The sequence below is a fragment of the Neopsephotus bourkii genome, unplaced genomic scaffold (assembly GCF_033783945.1).
Source record: "Neopsephotus bourkii isolate Nb327-2 ecotype Australia unplaced genomic scaffold, CSIRO-AGI_Nbou_v1 NB_1779, whole genome shotgun sequence".
Taxonomy (NCBI): domain Eukaryota; kingdom Metazoa; phylum Chordata; class Aves; order Psittaciformes; family Psittacidae; genus Neopsephotus; species Neopsephotus bourkii.
The window spans coordinates 63,352-79,871 of record NW_026902253.1 but is presented as its reverse complement, the minus strand read 5'-3'; the positions used below and the strand labels follow the sequence as shown (position 1 = coordinate 79,871).

Here is a 16,520-nt window from a genome sequence, read left to right as displayed (position 1 = left end):
AGGGTGGTTAAACCTAAAAACCCGTTCTTGCGCTGCGGTTGCTGCTGATGCTCCATTGGGGATAAATACCCGCTCTGTGGGTAGACCTGGTGTCCCATCCCCAGTCCCCTCCCCATGGTCCACAGAAAGGGGCTGGAGAAGTGAAGCTGCAAGGTGAGCTCAGAGGCTCTCATCAAGGACTGGTGCGATGGGACAAGGGGTGATGGGTTCAAACTGGAGCAGGGCAAGTTCAGGTTAGGTCTAAGGAAGAAGTTCTTTACTGTGAGTGCTGAGGAAGGAACCAGGTGATGGATGACCCTCATCCAGATCATCCATGACCCATCTACGATCCGGATGAGGGGACACGGAGCAAGGGCAGAGGGGGATGAGCAGGGGCTGGAGCAGCTCCCATAGGAGCCAGGCTGAGGGCATTGGGGCTGGAGGAGAGAAGCTGCGAGGAGAGCTCAGAGCAGGTTCCAGGCTCTGAAGGATGCTGGGGAGGGACCTGCATGAGGGACTCGATAGGACAAGGGGTGATGGGGTCAGACTGGGACAGGGGAGATTGAGACTGGATTGAAGGGAGCTCTTCCCTGTGAGGGTGCCCAGGGGAGCTGTGGCTGCCCCATCCCTGGCCAGGTTGGACACAGGGGCTTGGAGCAAGCTGCTGCAGGGGAAGGGGTCCCTGCCCATGGCAGGGGTTGGAGCTGGAGGAGCTTTAATGTCCAAGACACCGGTAACGCTTGGCTCTGCCTTTAACCAAGATAAGAATCCCTCCTCCATAGACCCGGCTGTGCTGGGCTCCACCGTGCTCTCCCTCATCCCCAGCTACTTGGTCACCCCTAAGGGCACCTGGAGCCGCTGTGGTGGCTTCAGTGGAGCCCTCTCCCCTCCTCATGAGCCTCAATCACCTCATGAACCCCAACTCCCACCCTCCTCTGGGGTCAGTGGGCGCTTTCACCCTTGCCTCCTCATGCCCATCCTGCAGGAGCAGTTTCCTCCCCAAGGACTCATCTGGGGCATTCTGAAGCCATTTGGGGTGCAGGGCTGGGGCCAGCGGAGCTGCGGGGTGGGGAGCGGTGTTGGGAAAGGGCTCGGAGCAGTTTTGGGGTGTAAAGGGGCAATTTTGGGGTCTGAGTTGGGAGCTCCCCCATTGCCCGGGCTCCAGCCGCATCCTTCATCCCCGAATCGATGGGCGGGGCCATGCAAATCAGCGCTGTGAGGGGCGTATGGTGTGTGATGCAAATGAGGGTTCCCCGGTGCCGCTCAGGGGGCGGGGCTATGCTAATGAGATACAAACCGGCTCGCAGAGGGTGCCGGGAGGTCCACAGCGGGCGGGTTCCCGGTGCTCAGCGGGGTTCGGTGCCCGCGGGATGAGGACGAGGACGCGGGACGGTGCGGGGAGAGCAGCGGGCAAGGAGCCGTGGGGCGGAGCGGGGTGAGCGTGATGTGAGTGAGTGCGGGCCCGCTTGGGGCCGGGGACAGGGGGGCAGGGAGGGCATCGCTTCTCGGCCTTTTGGCTAAGATCAAGTGTAGTATCTGTTCTTATCAGTTTAATATCTGATACGTCCTCGATGAGAGGACTTTATATTAAACGGATTTTTGGGCGTGGGAGCCGGACCCGGAGCTTGCTCCATCCGCTCCGCGCATCGTCCCGGTATTGCAGCGCCTCCGGGCTCGGTGCACCCCTACGGGGGATCTCGTGGTGGTCAAAGACAGAGCGAAGCGTTAGAGCAATGGTAGCTTCCCGATGTTATTCCTCTGCTGTGGGATAACTCGGTACCTGCTCCATTATAGACCTGGTATCTCGTCCCCAAACCCCTCCATGGTCTCCAGAGCAGGGGCTGGAGCAGCTCCCATAGGAACCAGGCTGAGGGCATTGGGGCTGGAGGAGAGAAGCTGCGAGGAGAGCTGCGAGCAGGTTCTAGGCTCTGAAGGATGCTGGGGAGGGACCTGCATGAGGGACTTGATAGGACAAGGGGTGATGGGGTCAGACTGGGACAGGGGAGATTGAGACTGGATTGAAGGAAGCTCTTCCCTGTGAGGGTGCCCAGAGGAGCTGTGGCTGCCCCATCCCTGGCCAGGTTGGACACAGGGGCTTGGAGCAAGCTGCTGCAGTGCAAGGGGTCCCTGTGCATGGCAGGGGTTGGAGCTGGATGAGCTTTAAGGTCCAAAACACCGATAACGCTTGGCTCTGCCTTTAACCAAGGTAAGAATCCCTCCTCCATAGACTCGGCTTTGCTGGGCTCCATCGTGCTCTCCCCATCCCCAGAACATTGGTCATCCCTAACGGCAGCTGGAGCCGCTGTGGTGGCTTCAGTGGAGCCCTCTCCCCTCCTCATGAGCCTCAATCACCTCATGAACCCCAACTCCCACCCTCCTCTGGGATCAGTGGGCACGTTCACCCTTGCCTCCTCATCCCCATTATCCCCCCAGTTTCCTCCCCAAGGACTCATCTGGGGCATTCTGAAGCCATTTGGGGTGCAGGGCTGGGGCCAGCGGAGCTGCGGGGTGGGGAGCGGTGTTGGGAAAGGGCTCGGAGCAGTTTTGGGGTGTAAAGGGGCAATTTTGGGGTCTGAGGTGGGAGCTCCCCCATTGCCGCGCCTCCAGCCGCATCCTTCATCCCCCAGCACAGCCACATCCTTCATCCCCGAATCGATGGGCGGGGCCATGCAAATCAGCGCTGTGAGCGGCGTATGGGGTGTGATGCCAATGAGGGTTCCCCGGTGCCGCTCAGGGGGCGGGTCTATGCTAATGAGATACAAACCGGCTCGCAGAGGGTGCCGGGAGGTCCACAGCGGGCGGGTTCCCGGTGCTCAGCGGGGTTCGGTGCCCGCGGGATGAGGACAAGGACGCGGGACGGTGCGGGGAGAGCAGCGGGCAAGGAGCCGTGGGGCGGAGCGGGGTGAGCGTGATGTGAGTGAGTGCGGGCCCGCTTGGGGCCGGGGACAGGGGGGCAGGGAGGGCATCGCTTCTCGGCCTTTTGGCTAAGATCAAGTGTAGTATCTGTTCTTATCAGTTTAATATCTGATACGTCCTCGATGAGAGGACTTTATATTAAACGGATTTTTGGGCGTGGGAGCCGGACCCGGAGCTTGCTCCATCCGCTCCGCGCATCGTCCCGGTATTGCAGCGCCTCCGGGCTCGGTGCACCCCTGCGGGGGATCTCGTGGTGGTCAAAGACAGACCGAAGCCAAGCGGGCCCGCACTCACTCACATCACGCTCACCCCGCTCCGCCCCACGGCTCCTTGCCCGCTGCTCTCCCCGCACCGTCCCGCGTCCTTGTCCTCATCCCGCGGGCACCGAACCCCGCTGAGCACCGGGAACCCGCCCGCTGTGGACCTCCCGGCACCCTCTGCGAGCCGGTTTGTATCTCATTAGCATAGCCCCGCCCCCTGAGCGGCACCGGGGAACCCTCATTGGCATCACACCCCATACGCCCCTCACAGCGCTGATTTGCATGGCCCCGCTCATCGATTCGGGGATGAAGGATGTGGCTGGAGCCGGGGCAACGGGGGAGCTCCCACCTCAGACCCCAAAATTGCCCCTTTCCACCCCAAAACTGCTCCGAGCCCTTTCCCAACACCGCTCCCCACCCCGCAGCTCCGCTGGCCCCAGCCCTGCACCCGAAATGGCTTCAGAATGCCCCAGATGAGTCCTTGGGGAGGAAACTGCTCCTGCAGGATGGGCATGAGGAGGCAAGGGTGGAAGCGCCCACTGACCCCAGAGGAGGGTGGGAGTTGGGGTTCATGAGGTGATTGAGGTTCATGAGGAGGGGAGAGGGCTCCACTGAAGCCACCACAGCGGCTCCAGGTGCCCTTAGGGGTGACCAAGGTGCTGGGGATGAGGGAGAGCACGAGGGAGCCCAGCACAGCCGGGTCTATGGAGGAGGGATTCTTACCTTGGTTAAAGGAGAGCCAAGCGTTATGAAGCGTTACCGGTGTTTTGGACCTTAAAGCTCATCCAGCTCCAACCCCTGCCATGGGCAGGGACCCCTTCCCCTGGAGCAGCTTGCTCCAAGCCCCTGTGTCCAACCTGGCCAAGGATGGGGCAGCCACAGCTCCCCTGGGCACCCCCACAGGGAAGAGCTTCCTTCAATCCAGTCTAAATCTCCCCTGTCCCAGTCTGACCCCATCACCCCTTGTCCTATCAAGTCCCTCATGCAGGTCCCTCCCCAGCATCCTTCAGAGCCTGGAACCTGCTCTGAGCTCTCCTCGCAGCTTCTCTCCTCCAGCCCCAATGCCCTCAGCCTGCCTCCTATAGGAGCTGATCCAGCCCCTGCCTGCTCTGGAGACCACGGAGAGGTTTGGGGATGAGACCCCAGGTCTACCACAGAGCGAGTACCGAGTTATCCCGGGAAGAGCAGCATCAACCACAGCAGATGAATAACATCGGGACTCTACCATTGCTCTACGGTTTTGCTCTGTCTTTGACCACCGTGAGATCCCCCGCAGGGGTGCACCGAGCCCGGAGGCGCTGCAATACCGGGACGATGCGCGGAGCGGATGGAGCAAGCTCCGGGTCCGGCTCCCACGCCCAAAAATCCGTTTAATATAAAGTCCTCTCATCGAGGACGTATCAGATATTAAACTGATAAGAACAGATACTACACTTGATCTTAGCCAAAAGGCCGAGAAGCGATGCCCTCCCTGCCCCCCTGTCCCCGGCCCCAAGTGGGCCCGCACTCACATCACGCTCACCCCGCTCCGCCCCACGGCTCCTTGCCCGCTGCTCTCCCCGCACCGTCCCGCGTCCTTGTCCTCATCCCGCGGGCACCGAACCCCGCTGAGCACCGGGAACCCGCCCGCTGTGGACCTCCCGGCACCCTCTGCGAGCCGGTTTGTATCTCATTAGCATAGCCCCGCCCCCTGAGTTGCACCGGGGAACCCTCATTGGCATCACACCCCATACGCCCCTCACAGCGCTGATTTGCATGGCCCCGCCCATCGATTCGGGGATGAAGGATGTGGCTGTGCTGGGGGATGAAGGATGCGGCTGGAGCCGGGGCAATGGGGGAGCTCCCACCTCAGACCCCAAAATTGCCCCTTTACACCCCAAAACTGCTCCGAGCCCTTTCCCAGCACCGCTCCCCACCCCGCAGCTCCGCTGGCCCCAACCCTGCACCTGAAATGGCCTCAGAATGCCCCAGATGAGTCCTTGGGGAGGAAACTGGGGGTATAATGGGGATGAGGAGGCAAGGGTGAACGTGCCCACTGATCCCAGAGGAGGGTGGGAGTTGGTGCTAATGAGGGGATTGAGGCTCATGAGGAGGGGAGAGGGCTCCACTGAAGCCACCACAGCGGCTCCAGGTGCCCTTCGGGATGTCCAATGTTCTGGGGATGAGGGAGAGCACGATGGAGCCCAGCACAGCCGGGTCTATGGAGGAGGGATTCTTATCTTGGTTAAAGGAGAGCCAAGCGTTATGAAGCGTTACCGGTGTCTTGGACATTAAAGCTCATCCAGCTCCAACCCCTGCCATAGGCAGGGACCCCCTCCACTGGAGCAGCTTGCTCCAAGCCCCTGTGTCCAACCTGGCCAGGGATGGGGCAGCCACAGCTCCCCTGGGCACCCTCACAGGGAAGAGCTTCCTTCAATCCAGTCTCAATCTCCCCTGTCCCAGTCTGACCCCATCACCCCTTGTCCTATCAAGTCCCTCATGCAGGTCCCTCCCCAGCATCCTTCAGAGCCTGGAACCTGCTCTGAGCTCTCCTCGCAGCTTCTCTCCTCCAGCCCCAATGTCCTCAGCCTGGTTCCTATGGGAGCTGCTCCAGCTTCTCCTCGGCACACCATGGAGGGTTTGGGGCCGGGACACCAGGTCTATCACAGAGCGGGTATTGAGTTGCCAGCAGCAGCAGGCGCAGCACAGGGATAGCATCGGGACCCTACCATGGCCCTGAGGCTCCGCTCTGTCATTAACCCTCTCCCCGCACCCTCCCAGCGTCCCCTTCGGATCTTCATTTGCATAGCCCCGCCCCCATAGACACACCCCGCGTCTCTATGGGCGTGGCTTGTTGCTAGAGGCGAGCCCGTCTCGCCCCCGTGTGGTCACTAGGGGCGGGGACTGTCGCTTGGGGCGTGACATCCCGCCCACTCTGGCTGTTGATTGGTGCTGCGGGCGCCTGTGGGCGGGGTTTGTTGCTGAGTGGCCCGGAGCGCTTCCGGCGGGGCGGATTTTGCTCCGGAAGCTGTGCTGGCGGCTGCCGGTGACCCGGAAGCGCTGTGCGGGGCGGGGCTGCGGCGGATGATGGCGGCGGAGGAGCCTCAGCAGCAGCCGGAGCCGCTCGGCGGCGACGCGGACGGTACCGGAGGGACCCGGCACTGCGCCCCATAGCGCCCCATAGCACTCCTACGGCACCCTATAGGGCCCCCATAGCTCCCCATGGCACTCCTACGGCACCCTATAGCGCCCCATCGCGCCCCATAGCACTCCTATGGCACCCTATAGCGCCCCATAGCACTCCTACGGCACCCTATAGGGCCCCAATAGCTCCCCATAGCACTCCTACGGCAACCTATTGCACCCGATAGCACTCCTATGGCACCCTGTAGTGCCCCATAGCACTCCCATGGCACCCCATAGCACCCCAGTAGCGCCCCATAGCACTCCCATGGCACCCTATAGCACCCCAATAGTGCCCCATAGCACTCCTATGGCACCCTATAGCGCCCCATAGTTGCCCATAACCCCCCATAGCCCCCCAAAAATGCCCCCATAGCACTCCTATAGCGCCCCATAATGCTCCAGTCTCCCCCTGTTCCCTCATAGGCCCTCCCAGCACCCCAATACCCCCCTATAGCTCCCCTATCACCCCCCCCCAATCCCATAGGGTCCCTGTAGCCCCCCAATGCCCCCCTGACCCAATTTGGGGGTTCCCATGGGGGGACGGACAAAGGCCCCGTGTCCATGGGGGTCCCCCCTTGACACCCACCACCCCCATAGGTGTGAACTGCCTGGCCTACGATGAGGCCATCATGGCCCAGCAGGACCGGATCCAGCAGGAGGTGAGACCCCCAACCCCCCCCCCCGCTTTGAACCCCATCCCCCCTCCCAAGTGCTTGAGGGGACCCCAAACCCCACTTTGGGGCTCCCCCCCCGCCCCGTTCCCGGCTCCCGGTGCAGATCGCGGTGCAGAACCCGCTGGTGTCGGAGCGCCTGGACCTGGCCGTGCTCTACAAGGAGTACGCCGAGGATGACCACATCTACCAGCAGAAGATCAAGGTGGGTTAGGGGGAGGGTTAGGGGTTAGGGTTGGGGGTTAGGGTTAGGGTTAGGTGTTAGGGTTAGTGGTTGGGGGTTAGGGTTATTGTTAGGGTTAGGGTTTGGGGTTAGGGTTAGTGGTTAGGGGTTAGGGTGTGGTGTTAGGTTAGGGTCAGGGTTAGGGGTTAGGGTTTAGGATTAGGGGTTAGAGTTAGGAGTTAGGGGTTAGGGTTAGGGTTAGGGGTTTAGGCTTAGAGTTAGGGGTTAGGGTTAGGGGTTTATGGTCAGGGTTAGGCATTAGGGGCTAGGTGTGGTTTGGCTTAGGGGTTAGTGTTGGGGGTTAGTGTTAGTGGTTACAGGTTAGGGTTAGGGGTTTGGGTTTGGTGTTACAGTTAGGGTGTAGGGTTAGAGGTTAGGGTTTTGGGTTAGGGTTAGGGTTAGTTGTTAGTGTTAGGGGTTAGAGTTAGGAGTTAGGGTTAGGTGTTTAGGGTCAGGGTTAGGCATTAGGGGTTAGGGTTGTGGGTTAGGGTTTGGGTTTAGTGTTAGGGTCAGGGTTAGGGGTTAGAGTTTGGGGTTAGGTTTAGGGTTAGGGGTTATGGTTAGGGTTTGTGTTAGCATTAGGTGTTAGTGTAGGGTTTAGGGTTATCGTTTGTTTTAGGGCTTATGGTTAGGGGTTAGTGTTAGGGTGTGGGGCTGGGGGGCACTGAATCCCTCCGCTATGGGTCTCGGTGGGGGGAGGGGCTCCTGCTCCCCCCGCCCCTCTCCTCTTCAGCCCCCTCCCACCCCCCCCGTTCCAGGACCTGCTCCAGAAGTACTCCTACATCCGGAAGACGCGGCCGGACGGGAACTGCTTCTATCGAGCCTTTGGCTTCGCGCACCTGGAGGCGCTGCTGGAGGACGGGCAGGAGCTGCAGCGGTGGGGGAGCCCCCCCCCATAGCAGGGAACCCCCATAGCAAGGACCCCCATAGGAGGGACCCCCTATAGCAGGATGGCCCCATAGCAGGAACCCCCCCATAGCAAGGACCCGCATAGCAGGGAACCCCCCCCCATAGGAGGGACCCCCTATAGCAGGATGGCCCCAATGCAGGGACCCCCCCATAGCAGGGACTCTCATGTAATGGCCCCCCCCCCCCTCAACCTTGGGTGCCCCTTCCCAAGTCCTTTGGGTGTCATTGGCCCTCCCAGACTCAGGGACCCTCTCCTCCCCCCCCATATACTTGGTGGTCCCGCCCCTCCCCCACTATACCCAGGGCTCCCTCCCGGGCATCCTGGGGTCCCCTTCCCAAGTCCTCTGGATGCCCTTTGTCACCCCCCGTCATGCCTATGGGTCCCCCCCCAACCCCCCTCTGTGTCCCCCTGTCTCTGGGGGCTGGTGCCCCCCATGACCCCTTCCCATTGCCCCCCCCAGGTTCAAGGAGGTGTCAGCGCGCAGCAAGGAGGAGCTGGTGGCTCAGGGCTTCACCGAGTTCACCATTGAGGACTTCCACAACACGGTGGGACATGGGACATACATGTGTGTGACGGTGACACGTGTGTGATGGAGACACGTGTGTGTGTGACGGTGACACATGTGTGGGACGGTGACACGCGTGTGTGTGACGGTGACACACATGCGTGCGTGATGGTGATATGTGTCTGTGCCAGTGACATGTATGACAGTGACACGTGTGTGTGACGGTGACACGTGTGTGTGTGACGGTGACACGTGTGTATGACAGTGACTGTGTGATAGTGACACGTGTCTGTGACGGTGACACGTGTGTGTGTGCAGGTGACACGTGTGTGTGTGACAGTGACACGTGTCTGTGACAGTGACACGTGTGTTTGACGGCGACACGTGTGTGTGTGTCAGTGACGTCTGTGTGCCGGTGACACGTGTGTGTGTGACAGTGACACACGTGTGTGTGACAGTGACGTGTGTGTGATGGTGACACGTGTGTGTGTGACGGTGACACGTGTGTGTGTGACGGTGACACATGTGTGTGGGATGGGGACACGTGTGTGTGGGATGGTGACACGTGCGTGACAGTGACACGTGCGTGACAGTGACACGTGCATGACAGTGACACGTGTGTCTGTGACAGTGACACGTATCTGGGACAGTGACACGTGTCTGGGACAGTGACATGTATGACAGTGACCACGTGTGACAGTAACACATGTGTGTGTCAGTGATGTGTCTGTGACAGTGACGTGTGTGTGTGACTGTGACACCTGTGTGTGACGGTGGCTTGTGTTTGACAGTGGCATGTGTCTGTGCCAATGACATGTACGTTATCCATGTCAACACACGTGCATGCACCCCGTTACCCGTGTGTTGCCCATGTTAAGACGCGTGTGTGACACACGTGTGTGTGACAGTGACACGTGTGTGTGGTTTGTTACCTATGTGTTGCCCATTTTAACACGTGGGTGTGCTGATGAGCTGTGTGTTGCCCATGTTAACACCAGTGTGTCCCCATATGTTACCCATGTTAACATGTGTGTCCCTGTGTGTTGCCCACGTTAACACGTGTTTACCCATGTGTTACCCATGTTAACCAGCGTGTGTCCCTGTGTTACCCATGTTAACACGTGTGCGTCCCCGTGTGTTACCCATGTTAATACATGTGCGTCCCCATGTGTTAGCCATGTTAACCCATGTGTTCACCCGTGTGTTGCCCATATTAATGCGTGTGTCCCTGTGCGTTATCCATGTTAACCCATGTGTGTCCCCATGTGTTACCCACGTTAACCCATGCGTGTCCCCATGTTAACCCATGTGTGTCCCCATGTGTTACCCATGTTAACCCATGCGTGTCCCCATGTGTTACCCACGTTAACCCATGTGTGTCCCCACGTTAACCCATGTGTGTCCCCACATTAACCCATGTGTGTCCACATGTGTGTCCCCACGTTAACCCATGTGTGTCCCCACGTTAACCCATGTGTGTCCCCATGTGTGTCCCCACATTAACCCATGTGTGTCCACATGTGTGTCCCCACGTTAACCCATGTGTGTCCCCATGTGTTACCCACGTTAACCCATGTGTTACCCACGTTAACCCATGTGTGTCCCCACGTTAACCCATGTGTGTCCCCATGTGTTACCCACGTTAACCCATGTGTTACCCACGTTAACCCATGTGTGTCCCCACGTTAACCCATGTGTGTCCCCACGTTAACCCATGTGTGTCCCATGTGTGTCCCCATGTTAACCCATGTGTGTCCCCACGTTAACCCATGTGTGTCCCCACGTTAACCCATGTGTGTCCACATGTGTGTCCCCACGTTAACCCGTGTGTGTCCCCATGTGTTACACACGTTAACCCATGTGTTACCCACGTTAACCCATGTGTGTCCCCACGTTAACCCCTGTGTGTCCCATGTGTGTCCCCACGTTAACCCATGTGTGTCCCCACATTAGCCCATGTGTGTCCCCACGTTAACCCATGTGTGTCCCCATGTGTTACCCACGTTAACCCATGTGTGTCCCCACGTTAACCCATGTGTGTCCCCACATTAACCCATGTGTGTCCACATGTGTGTCCCCACGTTAACCCATGTGTGTCCCCATGTGTGTCCCCACATTAACCCATGTGTGTCCACATGTGTGTCCCCATGTTAACCCGTGTGTGTCCCCATGTGTTACCCACGTTAACCCATGTGTGTCCCCACGTTAACCCATGTGTGTCCCCATGTGTTACCCACGTTAACCCATGTGTTACCCACGTTAACCCATGTGTGTCCCCACGTTAACCCATGTGTGTCCCATGTGTGTCCCCACGTTAACCCATGTGTGTCCCCACGTTAACCCATGTGTGTCCACATGTGTGTCCCCACGTTAACCCGTGTGTGCCCCCATGTGTTACACACGTTAACCCATGTGTTACCCACGTTAACCCATGTGTGTCCCCACGTTAACCCATGTGTGTCCCCACGTTAACCCCTGTGTCCCCATGTGTTACCCACGTTAACCCATGTGTGTCCCCACGTTAACCCATGTGTGTCCCCACGTTAACCCCTGTGTCCCCATGTGTTACCCACGTTAACCCATGTGTTACCCACGTTAACCCATGTGTGTCCCCACGTTAACCCCTGTGTGTCCCCATGTGTGTCCCCACTTTAACCCATGTGTGTCCCCACGTTAACCCATGTGTGTCCCCATGTGTTACCCACGTTAACCCATGTGTGTCCCCACGTTAACCCATGTGTGTCCCCACGTTAACCCATGTGTGTCCCCATGTGTTACCCACGTTAACCCATGTGTGTCCCCATGTGTTACCCACGTTAACCCCTGTGTGTCCCCACGTTAACCCCTGTGTCCCCATGTGTTACCCACGTTAACCCATGTGTTACCCACGTTAACCCATGTGTGGCCCCACGTTAACCCATGTGTGTCCCCATGTGATACCCACGTTAACCCATGTGTGTCCCCACGTTAACCCCTGTGTCCCCCCACATTAACCCGTGCGTGTCCCCACGTGTCGCAGTTCATGGAGCTGATCGAGCGCGTGGAGCGCCGCGTGCCGCTGCCGGAGCTGCTGGCGGCCTTCAACGAGCCCAGCACCTCGGATTACCTCGTGGTTTACCTGCGGCTCCTCACCTCCGGCTGCCTCCAGCGCCACCGCCGCTTCTTCGAGCAGTTCCTCGAGGGCGGGCGCAGCATCAAGGAGTTCTGCCAGCAGGTGAGGGCCAGGGCCCCGGCTGGGCCTGCAACGGGCCTTGAGCACGTCTGGAATGGGTCTGGAATGGGTCTTGAATGGGTCTTGAATGAGCCTTGGATGGGTCTTGAATGGGCCTTGAATGGGCCTTGAATGTGCCTTGAATAGACCTTGGATGGGTCTTGAATGAGCCTTGGATGGACCTTGGATGGGTCTTGAATGGTTCTTAAATGGGTCTTGAATGGGACTTGAATGAGCCTTGAATGGACCTCGAATGGGTCTTGAGTGGGCCTTGAATGGACCTTGGATGGGTCTTGAATGGGACTTGAATGAGCCTTGAATGGACCTTGGATGGGTCTTGAATGGGACTTGAATGAGCCTTGAATGGACCTTGGATGGGTCTTGAATGGGACTTGAATGAGCCTTGAATGGACCTTGGATGGGTCTTGAATGGGTCTTGAATGGGCCTTGAATGGGCCTTGGATGGGTCTTGAATGGGACTTGAATGAGCCTTGAATGGACCTTGGATGGGCCTTGGATGGGTCTTGGATGGGCCTTGAATGGGTCTTGAATGGGTCTTGAATAGGCCTTGAATGGGCCTTGAATGAATCTTGGTTGGGTCTTGAATGGGCATTGAATGGGCCTTCACTGGGCCTTGAATGAGCCTTCAATAGGTCTTCAATGGGCCTTGAGTGAGTCTTGGTTGGGTCTTGAATGGACCTTGCATGGGTCTTGAATGAGCCTTGAATGGGCCTTGGATGGGTCTCGAATGAGTCTTAAATGGGCCTTGGATGGGTCTTGAATAGGCCTTGAATGCGTCTTGAATGGATCTTAAATGGGTCTTGAATAGGCCTTGGATGGGTCTTGAATGAGCCTTGAATGAGTCTTCATTGGATCTTGAATGGGTCTAGAATGAGTCTTGAATGGACCTTGAATGAATCTTGGTTGGGTCTTGAATGGGTCTTGAGTCGGTCTTGAATGGGCCTTCAGTGGGCCTCGAATGAGCCTTCAGTGGGCCTTGAATGAGCCTTCAATAGGTCTTCAATGGGCCTTGAATGGGTCTTGAATGGATCTTGAATAGGTCTTCAATGGGTCTTGAATGAGCCTTCAATAGATCTTCAATGGGTCTTCAATGGGCCTTGTATGGGTCTTGAACAGGCCTTGGATGGGCCTTAAATGAGCCTTGAATGAGCCTTGAATGGGCCTTGAATGGGTTTTGAATGGGCGTTGAATGTGTCTTGAATGGACCTTGAACGGGCCTTGAATGGGTCTTGAATGAGCCTTGAATGGGCCTTGAATGGGTCTAGAATGGGCCTTGAATGGGTTTTGAATGGGTCTTGAATGGGCCTTCAGTAGGTCTTAAATGGGTCTTGAATGAGCCTTGAATGGGTCCTGAATGTGCCTTGAATGGGCCTTCAATAGGTCTTGAATGGCACTTGAATGAGTCTTGGTTGGGTCTTGAATGGGCGTTGAATTGGTCTTGACTGGGTCTTGAATGAGCCTTGAATGGGTCTTGAATGAGCCTTGAATGGGCCTTGAATGGGTCTTGAATGAGTCCTGAATGGGCTTTGAATGAGTTTTGAATGATCCTTGAATGAGTCTTCATTGGATCTTGAATGGGCCTTGAATGGGTCTTGAATGGGCCTTGAATGGGTCTTGAATGGGTCTTGAATGGGTCTTGAATGGGTCTTGAATGGGCCTTGAGTGGGTCTTGAGTGGGTCTTGAATGGGCCTTGAATGAGCCTTGAATGGGTCTTGAACGCGCCTCCCATGAGCCTTCCATGAACCTTGTTCCCCCCCCCCCATTTCCCCTCTCCCCCCCCTTCCCCTCCCATCCCCCCCCAGGAGGTGGAACCCATGTGCAAGGAGAGCGACCACATCCACATCATCGCCCTGGCGCGGGCTCTGCACGTCTCCATCCTGGTGGAATACATGGACCGGGGGGAAGGGGGGGCCACCAACCCCCACGTCTTCCCCGAGGGCTCCCAGCCCCGCGTCTGCCTCCTCTACCGCCCCGGCCACTACGACATCCTCTACAAGTGAGCGCCTGCACCAGCACTGGGGGGCCCCCACCCCCCCGGCACCCCTCTTCCTCCCCACCCCCACCCCCCGCACCCCAATAAAGACGTGGCCCCACTCACTCTGGATGTTTATTTGGGGGGTGGGACCACTTGGGGGTTGCGTTGGGGTGTCTGTACAAAGGGGGTGGGAGGTAGTTGGGGGGTGGGAGGGGGCATCGATGGGGGGTCCATGGGGTGGGAGGGACCACATTGGGGGGATCCATGCAATGGGGGATGCTCATTGGACCCCTTTGGGGGAACATTTGGGGGATCCATGGAGGGGGGAGCACATTTGAGGGGTCCATGCAGGGAGGGGGCAGTCATTGAACACCTTTAGGGAGCACATTTGGGGGTCTGTGCAGTGGGGCCTGGACACCTTTTTGAGGGTCCATGCAGTGGGGGGGGCACTTTGGACACCTTTAGGGGGCACATTTGGGGGTCTGTGCAGTGGGGGGGCACATTCAGGAGGGTCCATGCAGTGGAGGGGTGCTCATTGGACCCCTTTAGCAGGTACATTTGGGGGTCTGTGCAGTGGGGGGGCTCATTGGATCCATTTGGGGGTCCATGCAGTGGGGGGGGCTCAGTGGATCACTTTAGGAGGCACATTTGGGGGGTCCATGCAGTGGGGGGGGCACATTGGACCCATTTGGGGGGCACATTTGAGGATCCATGCAGTGGGGGTGTACATCTGGGGGGGGTCCATGCAGTGGAGGGGTGTTCTTTGGGCTCCCTTAGGGGGCATATTTGGGGGTCCATGCAGTTTGGGGGGGCTCATTGGACCCCTATAGGGGTTAAGTTTTTGGGGGTCCATGCAATGGAGGATGCTCATTGGACCCCTTTAGGGGCCACATCTGGGGTTCCATGCATTGGGGGGGGCTCATTGGACCCCTTTAGGGGGTAAATTTGGGGGGTCCCTGAGAAGGGGGGGGCACTTGTGGGTGCAGAGAGGGGCACTTTGGGGCTGGGGGGGGTGTCTTAGAGCATGTGACACATCCCGGCCCCCCTCCCCCCCTTGGGATCAAACACGGGGTGGGGGGGGTTGGGGGGGGGACACAAACGCCCCCCTCCCCCCCCGCACGCGCCCTCGTGCAACCCCCCCCTCCCCTCCCCCCCCCGCCGTGTCCCCGCGCACCGGGAGGCGGCGCATCCCCCCCCCTCCGCCGCCTTCCCACGCCCGCAGCCGCCGCCGCCAGCACCGGGCCCCATCGCAGCGACCGGCACCGACCCCGGTGAGCGCCCCCCCCCCTTCCCCTCCCCTCCCCCGCTGCCGGGACCCCCAACCCCCACCCGGGACCCCCCCCCCTGCATCCCCATCCCATCCCCCCCCCGTTGGTACCCATTGATGCTCCCGCGCGGGGGGGGGGGAGGAGGGGCCGGAGCGGCGGCAGCGGGGCCCATCCCCCCGCCTGCAGCACCACCGGAGCGACCCCCCCCCCCCCCAGGGCCCCTCCGAACCCCCCCCCCCAAAACCGCTGCTTCCTCCCCTCCCCCTCCAATGCCGGGGATGCTCCAAGAGGGGGGAGGGGCCCAGGCAGCCGGGGAGGGGCGGGGGGGGCGACGCGCGCGGGAGATTGAATCCCCCCCTCCCCGCTCCCCTTTAACCCCCCCCGGCCCCCCCGAACCCCCTCAACCCCCCCATCCCCAGTGATGCTCAGCCAGGGGGAGGGGCACAGGCAATGGGGGGGGGGTCCGGGGGTCCCAGGGTGCTGTTCCCTTCCCCCCCCCCCCCCCCACCACAGCCCCCACCCCCCAACACCCATGGGTGCTCCAGTTGGGGGGGGGGGGGGTGGGAACAGCACCAGGCCCTTGGCTGATGCAATGGTGACCCTGGGGGCACGGGGGTCCCCGGGGGGGGTGCATTGGGGGGGGCCCCTTCCCTTAATGAGCTGCTGTTAATGGGGCTGGTTCATTAACACGGGTGGGTAATGAGCACCCAGGGGGGACCCCAACACCTGGGTGCTGGTGGGAGGCACATGAGGACCCCCCCTTCTCCTCCCCCCCCCAAGGCTCATGACCTCTTTTCATCCCATCCCCCCCCCCCCAAAAAGCGGCCCCCCCAAGGCGGGGGGGCCATGGAGCACCGGAGCCGGTAGCAGCGGCCTCGCACTAGGACCTGGACCCATTGCACACAGGTAGGGCCCCCCCTCTGCCTATGGGGTGGGGGGGGGCCTTGCCCTATATATGGGGGGCAGCTGGGGGGGGGGACAGAACACTGATCTCCTATGGGGAGGCTGTGCCCTATGGGGGGCTGCCATATATATGGGGGTCTTGCCCTATATATGGGGTTGGGGGTGCAGCACATAGGTCCCCTATGTGGGTGTCCCTGTGCTATGTATGGGGTAGATTGTGGGGTCCCTGCCCTATATATGGGGGTCAATGGAGGAGCAGTGAGTAGGTCCTTTATAGGGGTGTCCCTGAGTTACCTATGGGGTTCAATAGGGGGGTTCCTCCCTTATATGTGGGGTTTTGGGGGGATGCACACAGGTCCCTTATATGGGACTGGGGGGGGGATCCCTGCCTCATCTGTGGGGTTCAGTATGGGATGTCCCTATCTAAGGGGTTCAGGGGGGTTCCTGCCTTATCTATGGGGTTCAATAAGGGGTTGCTGTCCTATGTATGGGGCTCAGTGTGGGGTGTCCCT

The 16,520-nt window shown here is 59.4% G+C and overlaps 1 protein-coding gene and 3 non-coding genes across 4 annotated transcripts; 3 read left to right on the top strand and 1 right to left on the bottom strand.

Annotated features, from left to right (window-relative positions):
- The first annotated feature begins 1,476 nt into the window (after positions 1–1,476).
- On the top strand, positions 1,477–1,667 carry LOC133226292 (U2 spliceosomal RNA). The gene has a single exon (XR_009729467.1). It is a non-coding gene; the product is annotated as a U2 spliceosomal RNA (small nuclear RNA).
- Positions 1,668–2,943: 1,276 nt separating this feature from the next.
- Positions 2,944–3,134, top strand: LOC133226294 (U2 spliceosomal RNA). Its single transcript, XR_009729469.1, has one exon. It is a non-coding gene; the product is annotated as a U2 spliceosomal RNA (small nuclear RNA).
- Positions 3,135–4,428: 1,294 nt separating this feature from the next.
- Positions 4,429–4,619, bottom strand: LOC133226293 (U2 spliceosomal RNA). The gene has a single exon (XR_009729468.1). It is a non-coding gene; the product is annotated as a U2 spliceosomal RNA (small nuclear RNA).
- A 1,539-nt stretch (positions 4,620–6,158) lies between these two features.
- Positions 6,159–13,899, top strand: OTUB1 (OTU deubiquitinase, ubiquitin aldehyde binding 1). Its single transcript, XM_061379626.1, has 7 exons — positions 6,159–6,276; positions 6,918–6,979; positions 7,098–7,196; positions 7,973–8,091; positions 8,585–8,669; positions 11,649–11,843; positions 13,665–13,899. The coding sequence occupies exons 1-7, from the start codon at positions 6,219–6,221 to the stop codon at positions 13,860–13,862; spliced, it is 816 nt and encodes a 271-aa protein (XP_061235610.1). The 5' UTR covers positions 6,159–6,218; the 3' UTR covers positions 13,863–13,899.
- Positions 13,900–16,520: the final 2,621 nt, after the last annotated feature.

Coding starts and splice junctions, on each gene's coding strand:
- OTUB1 (XM_061379626.1), top strand. CDS start 6,219: ATGATGGCGGCGGAGGAGCCTCAGCAGCAGCCGGAGCCGCTCGGCGGC. Junction 6,277..6,917: donor GCTCGGCGGCGACGCGGACG/GTACCGGAGGGA, acceptor CCACCCCCATAG/GTGTGAACTGCCTGGCCTAC. Junction 6,980..7,097: donor AGGACCGGATCCAGCAGGAG/GTGAGACCCCCA, acceptor CTCCCGGTGCAG/ATCGCGGTGCAGAACCCGCT.